Source organism: Dendrobates tinctorius, unplaced genomic scaffold, assembly GCF_039654945.1.
Source record: "Dendrobates tinctorius isolate UK_male_01 unplaced genomic scaffold, ASM3965494v1 ptg000103l, whole genome shotgun sequence".
NCBI classification, from domain to species: Eukaryota; Metazoa; Chordata; class Amphibia; order Anura; family Dendrobatidae; genus Dendrobates; species Dendrobates tinctorius.
The window spans coordinates 6,858,080-6,879,879 of NW_027361771.1; the positions used below are offsets into that span (position 1 = coordinate 6,858,080).

Consider the following 21,800-nt stretch of genomic DNA (forward strand, 5'->3'; position numbering starts at 1 on the left):
TGCGTAAACATGCGTTTTGTGGATGCGGATGATACGCTGCAGACTCAAACGCTAATGTGAACCTAGCCTTACATTTTATTCGTTTACAGGGGTTGTCTGGTCCAAATAGATAAGACTACAGTCACTCTGTATGACTGGAGACTTATGAATTCCACCAGCGAATGCACTGTGGGGATTAGCTGGTTTATGAGTCGGGACCAGAGGGTGGTTATATACGCTTTGCAATATACATATTCCCGGCCAGACCCCGACTAGTGGGTGCGGCCTCCCTCCATACAAGTCTATGGAGTGAGGCTGCGCCCACTAGTCGGGTTCTGGCCGGGGGTATGTATAACGCATACATACCCTTCAGTCCCGGCGCAGAAACCAGAAAAATCCAAGCAGCCCATAGTGCACACGCTGGGGGGGGGATTCATAAGTCTGCTGTCACACAGAGTGACGGCAGACTTATCATTTTGGACTGGACACTCCCTTTAAATCTCTGCTCAATGCATGCTTTTCGGCACAAGGGGCGATCCTATCAGTGATTGACAGCCATCTCTGTATGCACACTTATAAAAGGAAAGCTGTCACTCACTCAGAAGACTTCCTTTTTGTCTGAAAACTCTATAATAAGCAGAGAGTAAACAAAGAAGGGTTTTTGAACAATTTCCCACAAACTTTTATACTAATCTACTCTAGCTCCATACCATTCTACAGGCAGGTCAGAATGTATTTACAATGTGACAGGTTCCCTTTAAACTCAAGAGCATTTATAATGTTGTACAACCCTATAATTGAATTACGATCACTTCCAAAAACAAAAAAAAAACACAAGAGATTAATGTCTCATAATGTATCAAGCAGTTCAATGTGATGAAGAACCAATGACTTATTATTAAAAAACAAACAATCTTCATTCATATTAAAAACTACTTATCATGAACCTACAATGTGCCCATAAGGGTTAATTTAGTGAGAATAAAGAGTTCAGACTGTGAAAAGTCGCTGAAATGGGAGTTCAGGGGATGTACAGTTAGGTCCATATATATTTGGACAGACATTTTTCTAATTTTGGTTCTAGACATTACCACAATGAATTTTAAACAAAACAATTCAGATGCAGTTGAAGTTCAGACTTTCAGCTTTCATTTGAGGGTATCCACATTAAAATTGGATGAAGGGTTTAGGAGTTTCAGCTCCTTAACATGTGCCACCCTGTTTTTAAAGGGACCAAAGTAATTGGACACTGACTCCAAGGCTATTTCATGGACAGATGTGGGCAATCCCTTCGTTATGTCATTCTCAATTAAGCAGATAAAAGGCCTGGAGTTGATTTGAGGTGGTTGCATTTGAAAGGTTTTGCTGTGAAGGAAACATGAGGTCAAAGGAGCTCTCCATGCAGGTGAAACAAGCCATCCTTAAGCTGCAAAAACAGAAAAAACCCATCCGAGAAATTGCTACAACATTAGGAGTGGCAAAATCTACAGTTTGGTACATCCTGAGAAAGAAAGCAAGCACTGGTGAACTCATCAATGCAAAAAGACCTGGGCGCCCACGGAAGACAACAGTGGTGGACGATCGCAGAATAATCTCCATGGTGAAGAGAAACTCCTTCACAACAGCCAACCATGTGAACAACACTCTCCAGGAGGCAGGCGTATCAATATCCAAATCTACCATAAAGAGAAGACTGCATGAAAGTAAATACAAGAGGGTTCACTGCACGGTGCAAGCCACTCATAAGCATCAAGAATCAAAAGGCTAGACTGGACTTTGCTAAAAAACATCTAAAAAAGCCAGCACAGTTCTGGAAGAACATTCTTTGGACAGATGAAACCAAGATCAACCTCTACCAGAATGATGAAAAGAGAAAAGTATGGCGAAGGCATGGTACAGCTCATATCCAAGACATACCGCATCATCTGTAAAACACGGCGGAGGCAATGTGATGGCTTGGGCATGCATGGCTGCCAGTGGCACTGGGTCACTAGTGTTTATTGATGATGTGACACAGGACAGAAGCAGCCGAATGAATTCTGAGGTATTCAGAGCCATACTGTGTGCTCAGATCCAGCCAAATGCAGCCAAACTGATTGGTCGTTTCATACTACAGATGGACAATGACCCAAAACATAAAGCCAAAGCAACCCAGGAGTTTATTAAAGCAAAGAAGTGGAATATTCTTGAATGGCCAAGTCAGTCACCTGATCTCAACCCAATTGAGCATGCATTTCACTTGTTAAAGACTAAACTTCAGACAGAAAGGCCCACAAACAAACAGCAACTGAAAACCACCGCAGTGAAGGCCTGGCAGAGCATCAAAAAGGAGGAAACACAGCATCTGGTGATGTCCATGAGTTCAAGACTTCAGGCAGTCATTGCCAACAAAGGGTTTTCCACCAAGTACTAGAAATAATCTGTCCAATTACTTTTGGTCCCTTTAAAAACAAGGTGGCACATGTTAAGGAGCTGAAACTCCTAAACCCTTTATCCAATTTTAATGTGGATACCCTCAAATGAAAGCTTAAAGTCTGAACTTCAACTGCATCTGAATTGTTTTGTTTAAAATTCATTGTGGTAATGTCTAGAACCAAAATTAGAAAAATGTTGTCTCTGTCCAAATATATATGGACCTAACTGTATGCTTCCTAAGGCTACTTTCAGACTTCAGATTTTTAAATCCGGTGGGCTGCGGCGAAAAGTTGTCAAACCTGATCCAGTAGAAGCCGCAGCCCACCGGATCATCTGTTTTTGCCAGATACGGCGCAGAAGAGGGAGAGGGAGAAAGAGTCTTAGCGCATGCGCTCTGCAAAAAAGCGGTCCGGCGCTGTCAAAAAACGTCGCATGGAACGTTTTTTGCAGACACCGGACAGGCATTTTTTGCCGTTTCTGGCAAAAGCCGGACACGCCGCATGGCCATCAGGCGCAATGCGGCGATAATGTAAGTCTATGGGAAAAAAGCCGGATCCTGTGGCAACAGGCGCCGGATCCGGTTTTTACATTTTTCGCCGCATCGCGCCTGATGCTTCAAAACGGAAATCTGAAAGTAGCCTAAGCCCGCCAAATGAACTAGACAACTGTGTAATAAAGGAGTTAATCTTAAAAGGATGATGAACCAGCACTGGACATTTTATTGTGGTAAGGAGAATGCGGTTTGTTCAGATTCTGGACACATGGCAGATATGATGTCGCACAATGACCAACATCTGAGGCAGGATAACCATAAAGCTTTACTGCACAGAGTTACAGCAGCATCTGTAAACTGAATATACTCATTTTAAGCTGGGCAATATTCAGTGCTTTTGTTTTTTCCTACCCTTCTTAAAGCTATAACTTTTTTAGTTTTCAGCCAACACAGCCACATGAAGGCTTGTTTTTTGCAGGAGGAGTAGCAGTTTTTAATGACACCATTTATTTTACTATTCAAGGTACTGGAAATAGAAAAAAAAACTCTGGCGATGGAGTAAGAGATATTTCCATGTTTGTAAATACATAGCTTACAGTTTGACTCCAAGGACCTCAGCCACTATGGCCTGGCAGAGTATGGATAGTATTTACTGATGCTTCTCACAAAACTAGAATATCATCAAAAAGTTAATTTATTTCAGTTCTTCAATACAAAAAGTGAAACTCATATTAGATCACTCTGTTTGTAATGACTCTAGTTCAAGTGTTTATTTCTGTTATTGTTGATGATTATGGCTTACAGCCAATGAAAACCCAAAAGTCATTATCTCAGTAAATTAGAATAATTAAAGCGAATCTGTCACCTGTTTTGGCCGCTATGAAATGGGGCCACTGCCTTTCAGGGCTTATCTCCAGCATTCTATAATGCCGTAGATAAGCCCCCGATCCAACCTAAAAGAGAAGAAAAAGAGGGATTTTTGTGTACTCACCCTAAAATCCTTTTCTCCGAGCCAATCATTGGGGGACACAGAGACAGTGGGTGTTATGCTGCTTGCCACTAGGAGGACACTAAGTAAACCAGAAAAAAAGTTAGCTCCTCCCTGCAGTATACACCCTCTCGCTGGATGAGATTTCTCCAGTTCGGTGAAAAAAAAGCAGTAGGAGCTTAAACAGTCAACAATAACCATAACTAAGTCACAACCTAAGAATGCTACAATGAGCCAGTAGGCTAAACAGGGTGGGTGCGGTGTCCCCCAATGAATGGCTCGGAGAAAAGGATTTTACGGTGAGTACACAAAAATCCCTATTTCTTCTACGCCTCATTGGGGGACACAGACAGTGGGATGTCCTAAAGCAGTCCCTGGGTGGGGAGCATACATCTGATAATACCCCATGTACCACTGAGTCAACACTGAGGTACTGCCGATTGCAGGATGCGTCTGCCGAGAGCTGCATCCGCAGAGGCCTGAGAATGAATTTGGTAATGTTTTGTAAAAGTATGCAGACTGGACCAAGCCGCAGCCTTGCAAACCTATTCTGCCGAGGCCTGGTGCCGAATGGCCCAAGAGGCGCCCACTGAACGGGTAGAGTGCGCCTTAATCCCCGCTGGGACAGGCGCATTCCTGACACGGTAGGATTCCTGAATTGCCAAGCGAATCCACCTGGCTAGTGTTGCTTTTGAAGCGGCTAGACCTTTCCAATGCCCCTCTGGAAGTATGAACAGGGCATCTGACTTGCGGAAGGGAGCCGTCCGCGAAACGTACTGTCTCAGAGCCCTAACCACATCCAGGGTGTGGAGGGCCTTCTCAATGCGATGGACTGGCACCGGACAAAAGGAAAGGCAAAAACGATTTCCTCGTTGAGATGGAAAGAGGAGACGACACCTTGGGCAGGAAGGACGGGGACAACCTGAGAACTGCCTTGTCCTGATGAAAATGCAGGAACGGAGAATGGCAGGACAGGGCCGCCAATTCCAAAACTCGTCTAATTGACGTAATTGCCACTAGAAAGACCACCTTCCGAGAGGATGGTCAGTGAAACGTCCTGCAGCGGTTCGAAAGGAGCCTCCTGTAAGGCCCCGAGAAACAGGTTAAGGTCCCATGATTCCAATGGCCTTCTATAAGGAGGCGCTACATGGGAAACTCCCTGAATGAACGTCTTGACCTGAAGTTTGGTGGCAATTTTGCGTTGAAAAAGCACTGACAAGGCCGAAATTTGGCCCTTGAGCAAGCTAAACACGAGGCCTGACTTTAATCCGGATAGAAGGAATTCCAATATGGCCGGAATGGAAAACACCAGAGGGGATCGACCATGATCCTTGCACCACGAAAAGAAGGTTTTCCAGGTGCGGTGATAGATACGTATGGACACAGGCTTCCTAGCACTAATCATGGTGGAAATCACGTCGTGAGAGAACCCAGCCTTTGCTAAAATCCAGGATTCAACGGCCACGCCGTCAAAGACAGGGCCCAGGAGTTCTGGTGGTAAATCGGGCCCTGTGAGAGTAGATCCATGTGATCCAGAAGTCGCCAGGTGACGTCGGCGACTAGTTGTATTAGTTCTGCATACCATGCTCGGCGCGGCCAATCTGGCGCGACTAGGATCACTGGTACTCCCTCCACTCTGATCTTCTTGATGACCCTCGGAAGCAAGGGAAGAGGGGGAAAGATGTACGGGAGCCGGAACCGGTGCCATGGCAGAACTAGGGCGTCCGCTCCGATGGCGCATGGATCGCACGATCGGGCAATGAACAGAGGAACCTTGTTGTTTCGTCTTGAGGCCATGAGATCTACATCCAGAGTCCCCCAACGATGACAAATCTGTTGAAAGACTTCCGGATGAAGAGACCACTCCCCCGAGGTAATGCCTTGGTGACTGAGAAAATCTGCCGCCCAATTTTCTACGCCCGGGATGTGGATTGCTGAGATGGATGAATGGTTGGTCTCAGCCCAATGGACGATGTGATTCACTTCGTGCATGGCCATCCTGCTCCGGGTACCTCCCTGGCGGTTGATATACGCTACAGTCGTGGCGTTGTCGGATTGGATCCTGATGGGGAGACCTGCGAGGAGATGGTGGAAACTCCGTAGAGCTAATCTAATAGCTCGTATCTCCAAAATGTTGATGGGGAGACGTGACTCTCGGGTTGACCAACGACCCTGTGCCGTGTGGTGACGAAAGACCGCACCCCAGCTGAGAAGAAGTGCGTCAGTGGTTACTACTAACCATCTTACTGGGAGAAAAGACCTTTCTTGATTCAGGGAGGACCTCAGTGTCCACCACCTGAGGGCTTGCCTAACCCGCAGGGAAAGAAGGATCCGACGATCCAGGGAGAACGGGTTCTTGTCCCAAGCTAACAGCAACGCATGTTGTAAGTGACGGAGATGGAACTGTGCAAATGGAACTGCTTCCATCGCAGCCGCCATTTTTCCAAGAACTCTCATGCTGAAATGAATGGAGTGAGAAACCGGTCGGGAAGCAGTCCGCGCTGCCTCTTGTAAAGCTTGGGTCTTTTCTGGAGGATGAATGACCAACCCGCGGGAAGTGTCCAAGATAATTCCTAAAAAGGAAATCTGCTGAGCCGGTTTTGGGAAAGACTTTTCGAAGTTCATCTTCCACCGCCAGTCGCGGAGCCATAGGGCTCTTCTAATGGAAATTGCATTAGCGGCAGTTTGAGCAGCGCAATTGGCGGCATCAAAAGAAGTGTCCACTACAAAGTCTGCTGCGTGAATTATCTGCCTGGCGACAGAGGTTGCCTCCGGAGGAAGATTGGTGCCCTGGAAGGAAGTAATCAAGACTTCTGCCCAAGCAGCCATTGCCTTAGTGACCCAAATTGCTGCGAAAGATGGAAAAAGGACCGCTCCTGAAGCTTCAAAAACTGAGCCGGCAAGGTAGTCAATTTGACGATCAGAGCGATTTCTGACTGAGGAGCCCTCAGAAATAGATAGGAGCGTTTTAGAAGCAAGAAGCGATACAGGAGGGTCGACCGGTGGGGACTGTAACCAATCCTTCATTAGATCTGGATCAAAAGGGTATTTAGCCTCAGCAGACTTTTGCCCTGTGAACCGCTTATGTGGCCGATCCCTATCTTTCTGGACAATTTCCTTAAACTCCGGATGGCTGGTAGTAAATAACCTGCGCACACGCTTGGTTTTTTTAAATGAGATAGGGTGTGCCGGGAAGGGGTTAAGCTTTAATCTGAGGGCAGATGCAGTTTACCCACGGTCCTGTGCCGAGTCCCCCGGGAGGAATAGCGGTGGCCCTGTGGTGTCACCCGGTATCTGGCAGAGGGCGCACCTCACAGCTCTTGTCCAGAGCAGGCTGAGGTAAAAGACATGGCCCCCGAGATTAGGATTGCGCGTGTCGTAAGGAAAGAGGCGCCAAGAGGAGGGGGCGGCGACGATAGCGTAGGCGGCGCTATTCAAATTGCGGCCTAGCAGGCCGGAAAAGCCGGCAACTACATTTTTGGCCAACCCGCAGTAGGCGCCGGGGGCGGGGCCCGCCATGGGGAGCCGGTGCACCGCCGCTGACGCTAAGTCAGCGCTTCTCCCGGGGACCAGGACTCGACCTCATACCTCCACTCCAGTGCTCGGCATGCCGCGCTGTCCGGGGCCATCCATGCAGGTCTTCTCATCCTCCTGGGCTGATGTAGCAGAGCTGGAGGAGTTCTTAAAGGGGTATGCTCAATCGATCCTTCCTATGGCAGGGGGATAGAGAGCTATGGGGCTGATTCAGGGCATTCGGAAGCGCTATTCCAGTCTTCTCCATTGCACTCCATGCGCTTGCCCTCGTAGCCGTGGATTACCGGGACCGTAAGGATCATCGCCAGAGGAATCAACCCCAATCGTCGCAGGAAAGTGTACGGGGAGGTATACTCTGCGTGCTTGCCTGTTGTTGGTTTGGGGAGAGCGGGCCTTAGAAGGGAACCGTCACCCCCTTCACTCCTTTAATTAAAAAATAAAAATTTACAGAAAATGTAAAAATAAAATAAAAACAGTGGGGTCTGAAGACAGACCCAAGTGCCTCCTATAGACACTAAGCAAGAACTCGAGAAATCTCATCCAGCGAGAGGGTGTATACTGCAGGGGAGGAGCTAACTTTTTTTCTGGTTTACTTCGTGTCCTCCTAGTGGCAAGCAGCATAACACCCACTGTCTGTGTCCCCCAATGAGGCATAGGAGAAATAAGTTTTATTATACTCACCGGGGAAGGGGGGTGTCCAGTCCCTTGGGTGTCGCAGATCCGGGGCCGTCGAGAGCAAATTCCTGCAGTGCACAGGCGCTGGGAAAAGTCAGAGAGTCCCAGCGCCTGCACACCGCAGTATTTTACTCTGCCCTTAACAGGGCAGACAAGTACACCTATGCAGGAGCGCGATGCCGGGGAGCGATGAAGCAACAGGAGGGTGGCATCGCAAGAAGATGGGAGGCGCCGGACCCAGACCTGCGACACCCATCGGACCGGACCGCCCTGCAGGTGAGTATAATAAAACTTATTTTTCTTAACTTGCAGTTTGGATCGGTGACTTATCTACAGCATTATAGAATGCCGTATATCAGCCCTGAAAGGCAGTGGCCGTACCTTATAGCGGCCAAAACAGCTGACAGGTTCGCTTTAACAAAAAACACCTGCAAAGGCTTCCTAAGCATTTAAAAAGGTCCATTAGTCTATTTCAGTAGCTCCACAAACATGGGGAAGACTGCTGACTTGACAGATATCCAGAAGGCAGTCATTGACACACTCCACAAGAAGGGTAAGCCACAACAGGTCATTGCTAAAGAAGCTGGCTGCTCACAGAGTGCTGTGTCATAAACTCATTTTCTGCTCCACCAGTTGAGAGTTCCCCTTCCGTTCTCCCTCTGGTGGTCACAGGAGGTAGTGCGGTTGGTTTAAGTGGTAGTGATCTGCCACCTGATGAGGAAGATAACGATTGGATCTCTGGAGTATCAGACTGGATACAAGACAGCCGACGCCCTATCCGGGTAATGGTGATTCAGTCTGCTTCTCAGGTCCTGGACTTCAGCTCTCTTCCAGTCTTCTCAAGTTAAGTTTGTTTTTTGCTAATGTTCACACTTGCGCTTGTTGGTCAATTCAGATTTTGTGTAATCAGCCTGCCCCTGCTGGGGCTATGCTGAAATTCCACTCCTATTAATCAGTATTTGCCAATCTGCTTTTTGTCCCTTATTAGATTGGCCTCTTTTTTGCTCTGTCTCAGAATATTTCAGAGTGCTGATATAGGTTTAGAAGTCTAGTGACTTCAGGGTTAATTTTGCTATCAGAAGTGTTGGACATTATTTTTGTAGGTTGTTTTTGGCAGATTGCAGACAGTCTCTTTCCTTTTCTGTCCTTTTTAGTTAGCCGGGCCCTATCGTTTGCTCAGCCTATTTTCCTGCCTTTTGTTTGTATTTTCATCTTGCTTCACCGTCAATACATGTGGGGGGCTGTCTTTCCTGTGGGGTCTGCTCTGGGGCAGTTAGTTTTCCTCTTTTCCTGCTTTAGGCTTATGTAGTTCTCCGGTTGTGACGAGGCGTCTAGGACCAACGTAGGAACGCTCCACAACTGCTGCTAGTTGTGCGGGTAAGATCAGGGATCTGCAGTCTGCATAGTTACCAACTTCTCTGGTTTTCTGAGACTTAGCTTGTTCTTTTTTTCCTCCTCGGTTTCCCATTCATAACAGTGCTGTATCCAAGCATATTAATGGTAAGTTGAGTGGAAGGAAAAGTGTGGTAGAAAAAGGTGCACAAGCAACCGGGATAACCGCAGTCATGAATAGTTTAGTTACTCACCGATAATGGTGTTTCTCGGAACTCATGATAGCACCACGGAGAGAGGGGGTCCGCCCATCAAGGACAGGAACCTACAGATAAAAAGGCGGCACCTCTCCTCCGCCCCCAGTTGGTTACAAAGCATCAGAGGGTCTCTCGGTTAGTTAACAAAAGTATATACATAACATTATAATATTGCATATTATGGAGAAGCACCGTGTCTAACGAAAAACACTCTACACACATTAAGCCGTGCTCACCGCACTCGTGAAAAGGGGGAGGGGATAAGCGGGTGTTGTCATGGGTTCCGAGAAACACAGTTATCGGTGAGTAACTAAGCTATTCTCTCTCACCCATGACAGCACCACGGAGAGAATTTCAGAGATTGGTAGCTTAGGGAGGGACAACCGCCTGAAGGACCCTTCTCCCCGAAGGTTAGGTCAGACGCAGAGGCTAGATCTAGTCGATAGTGCCTGAAAAAGGTGGAAGGTGTTGACCAGGTGGCCGCCTTACAGATCTGTTCTATCGATAAGTCTGATCTTTCTGCCCATGAGGTCGCCATCGCCCTTGTGGAGTGAGCTTTTAAACCCTCCAGGATGGTATTCCCACTGGATGAGTACGCCAGGGCAATCGCATCCCTTATCCACCTTGCTAAGGTACTCTTGGATGCTTTGAGTCCCTTCTGAGGCCCCTGGAAACACACAAAGAGAGACCCTTCCTTCCTATATTCCTTGGTGGCCTCTAAGTACCGAACTAGGCACCTCTTCACATCTAGGGTGTGAAATCTCTCCTTTCCCCTATTCCTAGGGTTTGGGCAGAAGGAAGGAAGGACTACATCTTGGGACCTATGGAAATGTGTTGCCACCTTGGGTAGGTATGCAGGGTCAGGTTTCAATATGACTATCGTCTAGGATTTTAGTGAACGGAGGTATTGCTGACAAGGCCTGAATATCGCTCACTCTGCGAGCAGATGTTAGGGCCACTAGAAGTACCGTCTTTAATGATAGGATTTTTAGGGGTACCGACTGGATGGGTTCAAATGGGGTCCCCGTTAGTGCAGATAACACTAGGTTTAGATCCCATGATGGTAATTTCTGGGTGATTATTGGTCTAGACATGGCTGCGGCTCTCATGAACCGTGCTACCCAAGGGTTGCCTGCCACATCTTGGTTATAAAGGGCACCTAGAGCCGCTATCTGTACCTTCAACGTACTGGTCGCCAACCCCTGTTCTAGCCCCTTTTGCAGAAACTCAAGAATTTTTTCAACCTGAACTCCATCCTGAACCCTTGCCCCGGAACTGGACAGAAATTTCCTCCAAGTTCTCCTGTAGGCCCTGGTTGTTATTGGCTTCCTACTTTTTTTGTAGAGTGGTGATCAGGTTTTCTGAGAACCACCTCCCCCTTAGCAGTGTCCTTTCAAATTCCATGCTGTTAAATGGAGGTTCGCTGCTCGAGGGTGTAACACGGGACCTTGGGACAGAAGGTCGGGGAGATCTGGTAGAACCCAGGGGTCGGTTATTGATAGTATTCTCAGCCAGGAGAACCAGGTTCTTTTTGGCCAGAACGGGGCTATTAGTATCATTCTTGCCCCGTCATCTCTGACTTTCCATATGACTGCCGGGATGAGAATGGGCGACGGAAAGGCATACATTAGGCCCTGTGTCCACGGAAGCATAAATGCATCCAGGGTCCGGGGGTTTCCCCTGGGGTTTAGGGACAGAAAGCTTTTACTTTCTTGTTTCTGTAGTCAGCAAACAGATCCATGTCCAGGGTTCCCCACATTTTTACGATCTGTAGAAAAATGGACTGTTTTAGAACCAACTCCCCTTGATGTAGCTGGGTGCGACTCAGGAAGTCTGCTCTCTGGTTTTCTGCTCCTCGTATGTGTAGTGCAGAGAGGGATAGTAGGTTTTCCTCGGCTAACGTGAATATTTCGGAGGATGTGTTCATTAGTGTTTGAGACCTGGTTCCCCCCTGATGGTGGCCTATATAAACTGTCACCCGATTGACCGAAAATATCCGGACATGATGGCCCCATAGTACCGGCAGAAAGTGTGTTAGGGCATAGTCTACTGCTAATAGTTCTTTTTGGTTCGAGGAGGCTTCTAGTTCCTGAGCTCCCCATTCTCCCTGAGCCACTCTGTTGCTCATATGTGCTCCCCATCCCTTGGGACTGGCATCCGTGGTGATTACGTGTGTGATTTTTATCACCCAGGGAACCCCTTTGGATAGGTTGTCTCTGTTCCCCCACCAAGTTAGGGAATAAATAGTTTTGGAGTCTAGTGTGACGTGACCCTCCAAGTGACCTCCTAATGCCAACTGGTTGGCCAATACATCCCATTGGAGATCTCTCGTATGCATCTGTGCCCACTGGACCGCTGGCAGGCAGACGGAGAGGGACCCCAACAGGGATATTGCTTTCCTTAGTGTCCTGGAAGGGTTCTGCATCGCTCTTGCTACCACCTGAGCAATCTTTTCTTTTTTGTGGTCTGGGAGGTCGCACTCCTGGGTGTTTGAGTCCAGTGTCAGGCCTAGGAACTCCTGAACTTTTTTGGGCTCCAGCCTTGATTTTTTTAGGTTTAGAAGCCAGCCCAGGTTTTGTAGAGTGTCTATCACTCTCTCTGTTCCCGGCATCTTTGGGCCGAGTTGCTCGCAATAAAAAAGTCGTCCAGATATGGGACTATTAGAATATCTTGCTCTCTCAGGTGCGCCATCATCTCTGCCACTAGCTTCGTGAAAACTTGCGGGGCTACAGAAATTCCAAATGGCAGGTCCCTGTACTGAAACTCTTTTACTTCGCCTCCTATGGAGACCGCCAGTCTGAGGTATTTCCGGGAGTCTTTGTGGATGGGAATGTGATAATACGCATCGGTGAGGTCTAATACTATCATGAAGCAATGTGGAGAGAGAATTTTGATGGTCGACTTGATCGACTCCATTTTGAATTTTTCGTTTTTGACGTAATCGTTCAGTCTCTTTAGATTTATTATTGTCCGGAAGGTACCGTCCGGTTTGGTTACTAGAAAGAGAGGCGAGTAGAATCCTCTGCCTCTCTCCCGCGGGGGAACCTCCTGTAGGACTCTTTTGTTCAATAGACTTAAGACCTCTTTTTCGAGGGCTTCTTCAAATCAAATCAAATCAAATCAAATTTATTATCGCCAAGTACATATTACATATATACAAGGAATTCTTTGTGGCAAAGAGGCAACATAATATATAACAACAGATACAACAAGTAACATCTAACAAGACAGATACAGTATATAGTCTACACATGACGATTTAATTGTTGAACAGAGAGTGGATAGAAGCTGTTCATATGGCGGTTGGTACTGCATTTGGGGACTCTGAAGCGACGTCCTGAAGGGAGTAGTTGGAATGAGGAGTGTCCCGGGTGAGAGGGATCGGATGAAATTTTCAATGCGTGGGATCGAATACTCTTATCATAAAGATCCTGGATTTTAGGCAGGGGGGAGCCTATAATTCTCTCTGCTGTTCTGAAAGTCCTTTGTAAGCGGAGTTTGTCATGCGCAGTGGCTCCCCCATACCAGACTATCAGAGAGGAACAAATCACAGATCTGATGACAGCATTAAAGAATAAGATCAGCAGATTCTTAGACAAACCATATCTTTTCAGCTGACGCAGGAAGAACATCCTCTGTTGTGCTTTTCTTATAACAGCATCCACGTTTTTCCCCCATTTAAGATCATGAGAGATGATAACACCAAGGAATTTGGTCTCTGTGACCCTAAGAACCACTTCGTCATGGATGTAGATTGGAAGTATCTCATGTTGATCTTTCCTAAAATCCACAACCATCTCAGCAGTTTTTTTAGTGTTGAGTACAAGATTATTGGCTTTACACCAGTCACATATTCTTTCCACCTCACTCCGATACAAGTCTTCAGCATTTCCCCTGATGAGACCAATCAGTGTCATATCATCGGCAAATTTCAAGATTTTTACTGAGTCTGCTGAAGAGATGCAATCATTCGTATAGAGAGAAAACAGTAACGGGGACAAAACACACCCCTGAGGTGCCCCGATGTTTGTGACCAAGGTGTCCGAAGTGAATGGTCCAACTTTTACACTCTGTATCCTGGCTGTCAGGAAGTTATAAATCCACAAGCATAAGTTGAGAGGGACTCCAAGAGCTACCATTTTCTTATGAAGTAAATTCGGATCAATGGTATTGAACGCTGAGCTAAAGTCCATGAAAAGAATCCGGACATATGAGTGCCGTTCATCTGTATGATCCAAAATGTACTTCAGTGCCAGATTGACAGTGTCGTTTGCCGAACGATTCTCCTTATAGGCAAACTGAAGCGGGTCCCATAGCTTCTGCGTGAATTTTATCAGGTGGGACATCATAATTCTTTCGAAGACTTTCATAGCTACAGATGTGAGTGCTACTGGTCTATAGTCGTTCAACTCAGAGGATCCCACTTTCTTGGGGACAGGGATAATTGTGGAATTTTTCCAACACTGAGGTACAACGCACTCTTTCAGTGACACATTGTATATATTTGTCAGTATAGGGGCAAGCTGGGTAGCACATACTTTCAGACACATTGGAGATACACCATCAGGGCCAGGTGCCTTTTTGACCTTAAGTCCCTTCAGGATGCGTATCACTTCTGCCTCGGAGATCACTACTTGGGTGTTGCACAATGAATGATCTTTATATGAACAGACTGAGGAGCTTAGAGATGAATAGCCACTGTGTGTAGAGCTTGCCTCAAATCTGCAGTAGAATTCATTTAACTCTGCTGCCAGACTTCTGCTGGGGTTCACTATAGTGGGGTGGCTTTTATAATTGGTGACCTCTCTTAATCCTCTCCATGCAGATCTAGTATCTTTTGATGAGAACCTTTCCTCCAGAATCTTTGCATACTCGTGTTTGGCTAACTTGATCTCTTTAGATAGCGAGTTCCTAAGTTTCTTGAATTCAGTAATATCGCCTGCTTTATAAGCCTCCTCTTTTCCCTTACGGATCAACCTGACTTTATTTGTAAACCACGGCTTGTTGTTTCCCCGAAAGTGGACAGATTTGGATGGAATAAACGTGTCTTCACAAAAACGGATATATGAGGACACTGCATCAACCCATTCATCCAGACCCGAGCATGTTTCCTGGAATACCTCCCAGTCCGTGCATTCAAAGCATGCTTGCAGTTGCAATTTTGCCACCTCAGACCATGTCTTCTTTGTATAAACTGTAGGTTTGGATGTTTTCAACCTTTGCCTGTAGGCTGGAATTAAATGAATTAGACAATGATCTGAAAAGCCCACTGCTGCTCTCCTCACTGCCCTGTAGGCCCCTTTTATGACTGTATAGCAGTGATCAAGCGTATTGTTCTCTCTCGTGAAGCAGTTTATATGTTGAGTAAATTTGGGGAGATCCAGGTTGAGTTTTCCTTTGTTAAAGTCCCCCATTACGATCACAAATGCTTCAGGAGATCCTTTCTCCCATTCTGATATTTTGCAAGCTAATTCACCAATAGCAGCTTTAACAGATGCTTGAGGGGGAATATATACTGCAACCAGAACCATAGATGAAAACTCTCTTGGAGCGTAAAATGGTCTACAATTGAGTGCAAGGTACTCTAGATCTGGAGAGCAACCTTTTCCCAGTATGTTAACATCACAGCACCAGCTAGTGTTGATGTAGAGACATACCCCACCCCCCCTTTGTTTACCTGAAGCTACACAATCACGGTCAGCTCTGTAGATAACAAAACCAGGTAGATCCAGACTACAATCAGGGATGGTGTCATTCAACCAGGTCTCAGTAAAACAAAGAGCAGCTGAATTGGCCATATCAGATCTCATGTTACAAAGTAAGTTCAGTTCCTCCATTTTGTTAGATAAGGAACGGACATTAGCCAAGTGGAGTGAAGGAAGAGCTGTTCTGAACCCTCTCCTCCGAAGGCGTGCCAGGACTCCTCCTCTCCTACCTCTCTTGCAGTACACCTCCACAGGTTTCACAGAAGTAATGGATTTTATGTACTCAATTGTTGAATTAGCAATCATGCTCCAAGAAGGGGAGTCCATGAGAAATTGTGGATGATTCCAGAATAATAAATCGTCCCTTGAAATCATAAGAGTAGGTTTACAGAGTGCAGTGGCCATGATTACACTCAGCTTGTAGCTATAAAGACTGAACAGTCACAGCTTAGCAGAGTTAAATGTACAACTTTCCATAAAGGGTGCTCCCAGCACTGCTGGGGGGGAGGGCATGGGTGCAACAAGACAGGGACATCAGGGGACATGACAACAGTCAGTCCAAACCTGCCCAGCTCACCCTTTCAGCTCCACCTGGATCACAAGATCTCCAGAACATCTCCAGCACCGCACACTCCACCAGCTTTCCTATCCCGGGATCATCTGCATGCTGGAAATGGGTACAAGGCAGGTAGCCAGCAGCTTCACTCTCTCCCAGCTGAAACCAGGAACGGAGCTCCACGAGGACAGAAAGACACCGGTCCCAGCTGGTCGCAGTCTCCACACTACTCCCAGCTCTGCCGAATCCTGTAGCCCTACAGCTCCATGTGGACCACAAGATCTCCAGAACAACTCCAGCACCGCACACTCCACCAGGTTTCCTATCCTGGGATCATCTGCATGCTGGAAATGGGTACAAGGCAGGCAGCCAGCAGCTTCACTCTCTCCCAGCATCGATGATCATAGTGGGGTTACCAAATATTTTTGAGGGGGGAGAGAGACAAAGTCTATCCTTAACCCTCATCCTATCAGATTTAATATTTGGGCTGGTAAAAAAAAAAACAACTTAGTCTCCCTCCCACCTTGGGCAAACAGTCACTTGGGTTTTTTTTTATCTCGGGACGAGTTACCGAAGAAGAACCCCCTGTCCCTTCTCCTGTCGGCCCATTTTTGTTCTCTCGGGGGGTCTCCTCTGAAAAAACTTTTTGTTTCGAAAGGACCTTTTAAAGCCTGTAGGACCCAGGTTGGGGAATCCCTTCTTTTTATCCCCTGCCTTTTGGAGGACGTCATCCAACGTTTCTCCGAATAGGAATTTCCCTTCACAAGGGATGGCGCATAACTTCATCTTAGTCTGTAAGTCCCCTGGCCAGCATTTAAGCCACAGCGTTCTACGGGCTGCGTTTGACAGGGCCGCCGCTTTGGAAGACAACCTTACTGAGTCAGCTGATGAGTCGGCTAAGAAAGCCGCCGCTCCTCTTATGACTGGAATGGATTCCAGGATTTTCTCCCTGGGTGTACCTTCCCTTATTTGCCTCTCTAATCGGTCCACCCATACCATGAGGGCTCTGGAGGTACAAGTTGCCGCTATTGCTGGCCTAAGGTTTCCCCCTGCTGATTCCCAAGTGCCTTTGAGGGAGGTGTCAGCTTTTTTGTCTAATGGGTCCTTTAGAGTACCCATATCCTCAAAGGGGAGTGCAAATTTCTTTGAGGTCTTGGCAACCGCCACGTCTAGCTTGGGGGCTTTGTCCCAGGACGTGGATGATTCCTCGTCAAATGGGTATTTTCTTTTAAGAGAGGGAACCGTAGAGTTCTTCCTATCTGGTCTCTCCCATTCTTTTTTATCAGGCCCTGTACGTTCTCGTTTAATGGAAATACTCTCCGTCTCTTCTGGCCCAGTCCCCCCAACATTATGTCCTGGACTGATCTATCGGGCCGAGGGTCTGCCACCTCCATGGTAGCTCTTACTGCCTTTACTAACATGTCTACCTCATCCAGGGGGAAACAATGACGACCCTCTGTCTCTTCATCCGAGGATGACGAGTCGGTGTCTGAAGTATGGGAGGTAACTTCCCCTGACGTTGAGGCCTCTGACTGGGATCCTACTACTGTGTCCCTTTTCCTCCCCCTCCCTTTTTGTTTTAGGGATGAAAGGGCGCTCTGAAACTCCGAACGGATTACCGCTCTTAGATCTGAGGCGTAATCCGGGGTTTCCTCACAGAGAACCTCCTGTATCCAGGAGTGGCAGAGTTTTTTATCCCAGGAAGCTGGTAGCGGGTTTTTACAGGTGGGGCATTCCCTGTTTTGTTTTTTCTTTCTTCTTTCCCTAATAAGGGAAAGAAGTCTATTACAATGGGGAACATTCATGTAGCTGGACCGGCCCTCGCGTCCGTCCTTTTCTTTTTGTCGGCGATGGTGATGTTGCCTGTGCTGCTGCTGCATTGGCTGCTCCTCATGCTGGTTGCTGTCCTCCATGCTCACAGGACGCTTCCAGCATGGAGCAGCTCCAGCATCTCTCTTGAATTTCCCGGCCGTGACGTCACCTCCTCCTCCCAGCCTGCACCGCTGTGCCCCAAGAAGCGCGCAGTGCGCCGACCGCGGGGACCCGGGAGTTGTTGCTTCATTTCCGGGGCAGCGCTATCTTGGTACACCTTTGTACCACGGCGCAGCCCGCACGTGTACCGGCGTCCCCCAGCCCCATTCTCCTATCCGGAGCGGCGGCTCGGTCCTCTCCCGCCCGCTCACCCTGTACAGCCCCTCGGCTACAGTGGTGGCGGCTTCAGGTACCGACCCCGCGACAGGGGCTTCCCCGCTGTCAGACCTGCGAACGGGACGGCCCTGGACTCCTCTTCTACACGGTAAGCTGCTGCCGCTGCTGGTTCCATGGGTCACCCGTCAAGGACGGGAACCCAACTGGGGGCGGAGGAGAGGTGCTGCCTTTTTATCTGTAGGTTCCTGTCCTTGATGGGCGGACCCCCTCTCTCCGTGGTGCTGTCATGGGTGAGAGAGAAAGGATTGTTAAGAAAAGGCCATTCAAAAATTTGGGGGGAGATTCACAAGGAGTGGACTCCTGCTGGAGTCATTGCTTCAAGAGCCACCACACCCAGATGTATCCAGGACATGGGCTACAAGTGTCACATTCCTTGTGTCAGGCCACTCATGACTAATAGACAACGCCAGAAGCGTCTTACTTGGGCCAAATCATTTTTCAAGCTGGTGTTATAAAGTATTCTAATTTACTGAGATAATGACTTTTGGGTTTTCATTGGCTGTAAGCCATAATCATGAACACTAACAGAAATAAACACTTGAAATAGATCACTCTGTTTGTAATGACTCTATATAACATATGAGTTTCACTTTTTATATTGAATTTACTTTTTGATGATATTCTAATTTTGTGAGAATCGTCTGAACATTCCAGGAAAAAAATGTAACTCAACATACCAGCCACTTCTCTGCAGCTATCAGGTTGTACTTCACAGGATGATAAAGATTGCAGTTGTGGGGGACTTCAGCAGGCCCCCGGCTGCCATGGCAACTTATCAGTACCCCGCGGTTTCAGGGATGATGGGAGACAGTACATGAGCATATCAGAAATCGTGCTATTAACATGTCCCATTCAGAGATCGAAAACAGCATTTAAAAACCAGGAGCTATCGGAAGTCCTTCTGTCCACTGTTGCTACAGGAAGATGTTGGCAGGTCAAAAAGCAGGCATCTCTCAGGCTTTGTGTGCGCTCAGCTCCTGAGCCAGTTCCACATATGGGAACCCACACTTGTGACATACTACATTGTATTATGTCATATGGCAGGAAGCAGTTAAACCATTCCCAAGTCAAAAGTCATCATGTCATCATCAGGGCGGGATATAATACACTGCCAATGCATATATGATAATAACTTGTAAATTCTGCATATGATATTGAAAAGTAAGAAGACGTTAAAGAAGCACTCCCATCCATAATGCAATCATCATATTATATGGCACTGTGTACTCACAATTGCTCATTTTGCCTTTCTACCCAGCTAATTACTCTGTTTTCTCTGCTCTATACAGAAAGAGGAAGTTTCTTGCCCCTGCATTTATCATCCCCCCTGCCTCAGCTGTTCCGCTCCGCCCTCCTGCCATGAGCTTTAGCAGTGACGTATGACTCATACAGGGAAAATTTCTACATAGAGCTTAGAGGGATTCAGCTAGTCAATTTTTAATCATGTGATGTCATAGACCTAATGGAAAATACAAGAATTAATTGGGTAGAGAGGCAAAATGAGCAATTGTCAGTACACAGTGCAACATAATATGATAATTGCAATATTAAGTGGATAAAAACTTTGATCGGAGTGATTCATTAAGTTATAAAATGTCAGAAAAAAACAAATAGGTAACATTTCTGCAAGCAAAACAAAATCAGAGTAACAAAAACAGAACCAAATGTAAACTATGCAGACCCAATACCTGAAGCTGAAGAAAAGCATAGGAGGCAGGGGGTGTGCCCGGAGCATGGAAGATGAAACGCAGCGCATTGGTGATGAGGAACGTAGCCTGTAGTTTGGACAAGTAAACAACACTATAATACAGGTTCTTCACTCGTGTGTACCATATTTGCCCAACATACAGAAAAAATCCACAATAAATGTAACCATCATAAATATTCTACACTTTCTTATTAACACTGAAAGTGTACAGTGTCTATATGTAAAACTAGGGCTAAATCAACTCACCATAATGACAGGGACAGCATGGATGAGCATCACAGACTGGACAGTGAATCTTTCATTATCCAGAGCTGTAACAGGACGGGAGAGAGCATGGTCCAGCCAGCTCCTGAAACAGAAAGGTCATCTCACAGGTCTGTTTGATACATACTAATGGAGAACAGGATGGAGCCAAAACTGTTCTGGATCCTGAGATGTGGAAAATACAGAATTCCAAGTGGATGTTTGTTGTACCTTACATTATCCATCACAGGGGTTTTCAAGACACGAAACAGATGATGCTGCTGAGGGAAATGTGGTGCTTTCTTGCCTTCAGCTTGAGGGGATGGTGGTGGAGAGAAGGGAGGGAAAAGATCTCCTGGTTCCAGGACTATATGTTCATCATCCTGCAAGTAATGAAAGAGACAGGCCACGTATCGATACTTTACAGATTTTAGGCAGCAGAAACCTTACTCTTTAATGGAGTTGTCTGGCCTCTAGGCAAATTGTACCAGCGCAAGGATGTCTTCAAATTAACAATTTCTGGTATACTCACCTGCTGTCACCCCTGTGGATCCAGTACAAGCTACTCCTGTGGTCTGTTCCAGGTCAGAAAGACACTAATGTCCCATTCTTCAGTCACCTGACTGGTGAAGCCTTTTGCAGGGGTCAGGTGACTGGAACAGGAGACCCTCCCAGTCACCTGCTGCCAATCACAGTCCTCACCAGTCAGAGGACTAAAAAAACAGGATTTTTTGGGTTGCATACCGTAAAATCTGTTTCTCGGAGCCTTCATTGGGGGACACAGAGACCATGGGTGTATGCTGCTGCCACTAGGAGGCTGACACTATGCACAAAAAAAGGTTAGCCCCTCCTCCGCCGTATACACCCCACCGACCGGCAGGAAGTTCCTCAGTTAGTGAGAAAGCAGTAGGAGAAGTAACAGAATAGATTGAGAACAGAACAAACAACTCAACTGTAACAAACCGACAAACATAAGAACAGGAGTTGTAGAACATGGGAGGGTGCTGTGTCCCCCAATGAAGGCTCCGAGAAACAGATTTTACGGTAAGCAACCCAAAAAATCCTGTTTTCTCGTTCGCCTTATTGGGGGACACAGAGACCATGGGACGTCCCAAAGCAGTCCCTGGGGTGGGAAACAAACTTCCATCAGGCCAGTGGACTCGCCACCGCAGCCTGCAGAATCCTTCTACCTAGGCTGGTGTCCGCCGAAGCGTAGGTGTGGACCCTGTAGAATTTCACAAAGGTGTGAACCGATGACCACGTTGCAGCCTTGCAAAGCTGCAGCGCGGAAGCTCTGTGGCGCACCGCCCAGGAGGCACCCACCGCCCGGGTAGAGTGCGCTCTGACCTCTGGAGGGGCCACTCGATGCTTGACCCGGTATGCCTCCAAAATTGCCGATCTGATCCAGCGCGCAATAGTGGCCTTTGAGGCTGGGTGACCTTTCCTCGCCCCGTCAGGAATGATGAACAGAGAGTCTGACTTCCGCAAGGAAGTCGTCCGGGCTAGATAGACTCTCAATGCCCTGACTAGGTCCAGCTTGTTCAAGGACCGCTCCCGAGGGTGAGCTGGGCTCGGGCAGAAGGATGGCAGAACAATGTCCTCATTGAGGTGAAACGAAGATACCACCTTCGGAAGAAAAGAGGGCGGAGGCCGCAGAACTACCTTGTCCTGATGAAGGACCAAAAAAGGAGAGCGGCAAGAAAGTGC

General features: G+C 47.2%; 1 protein-coding gene across 4 annotated transcripts in view; it reads right to left on the bottom strand.

Annotated features, from left to right (window-relative positions):
- Positions 1 to 21,800, bottom strand: part of TMEM94 (transmembrane protein 94) — a 114,304-nt gene that overhangs the window by 74,216 nt on the left and 18,288 nt on the right. For all 4 annotated transcript variants that reach the window (XM_073588003.1, XM_073588004.1, XM_073588002.1 and 1 more), the window contains 3 exons: positions 20,325 to 20,476; positions 20,097 to 20,199; positions 19,831 to 19,917 (listed from right to left, as the gene is read on the bottom strand). In XM_073588003.1, coding sequence (XP_073444104.1) covers positions 19,831 to 19,917; positions 20,097 to 20,199; positions 20,325 to 20,476 — 342 coding nt within the window. The remainder of the gene's footprint in view (positions 1 to 19,830; positions 19,918 to 20,096; positions 20,200 to 20,324; positions 20,477 to 21,800) is intronic.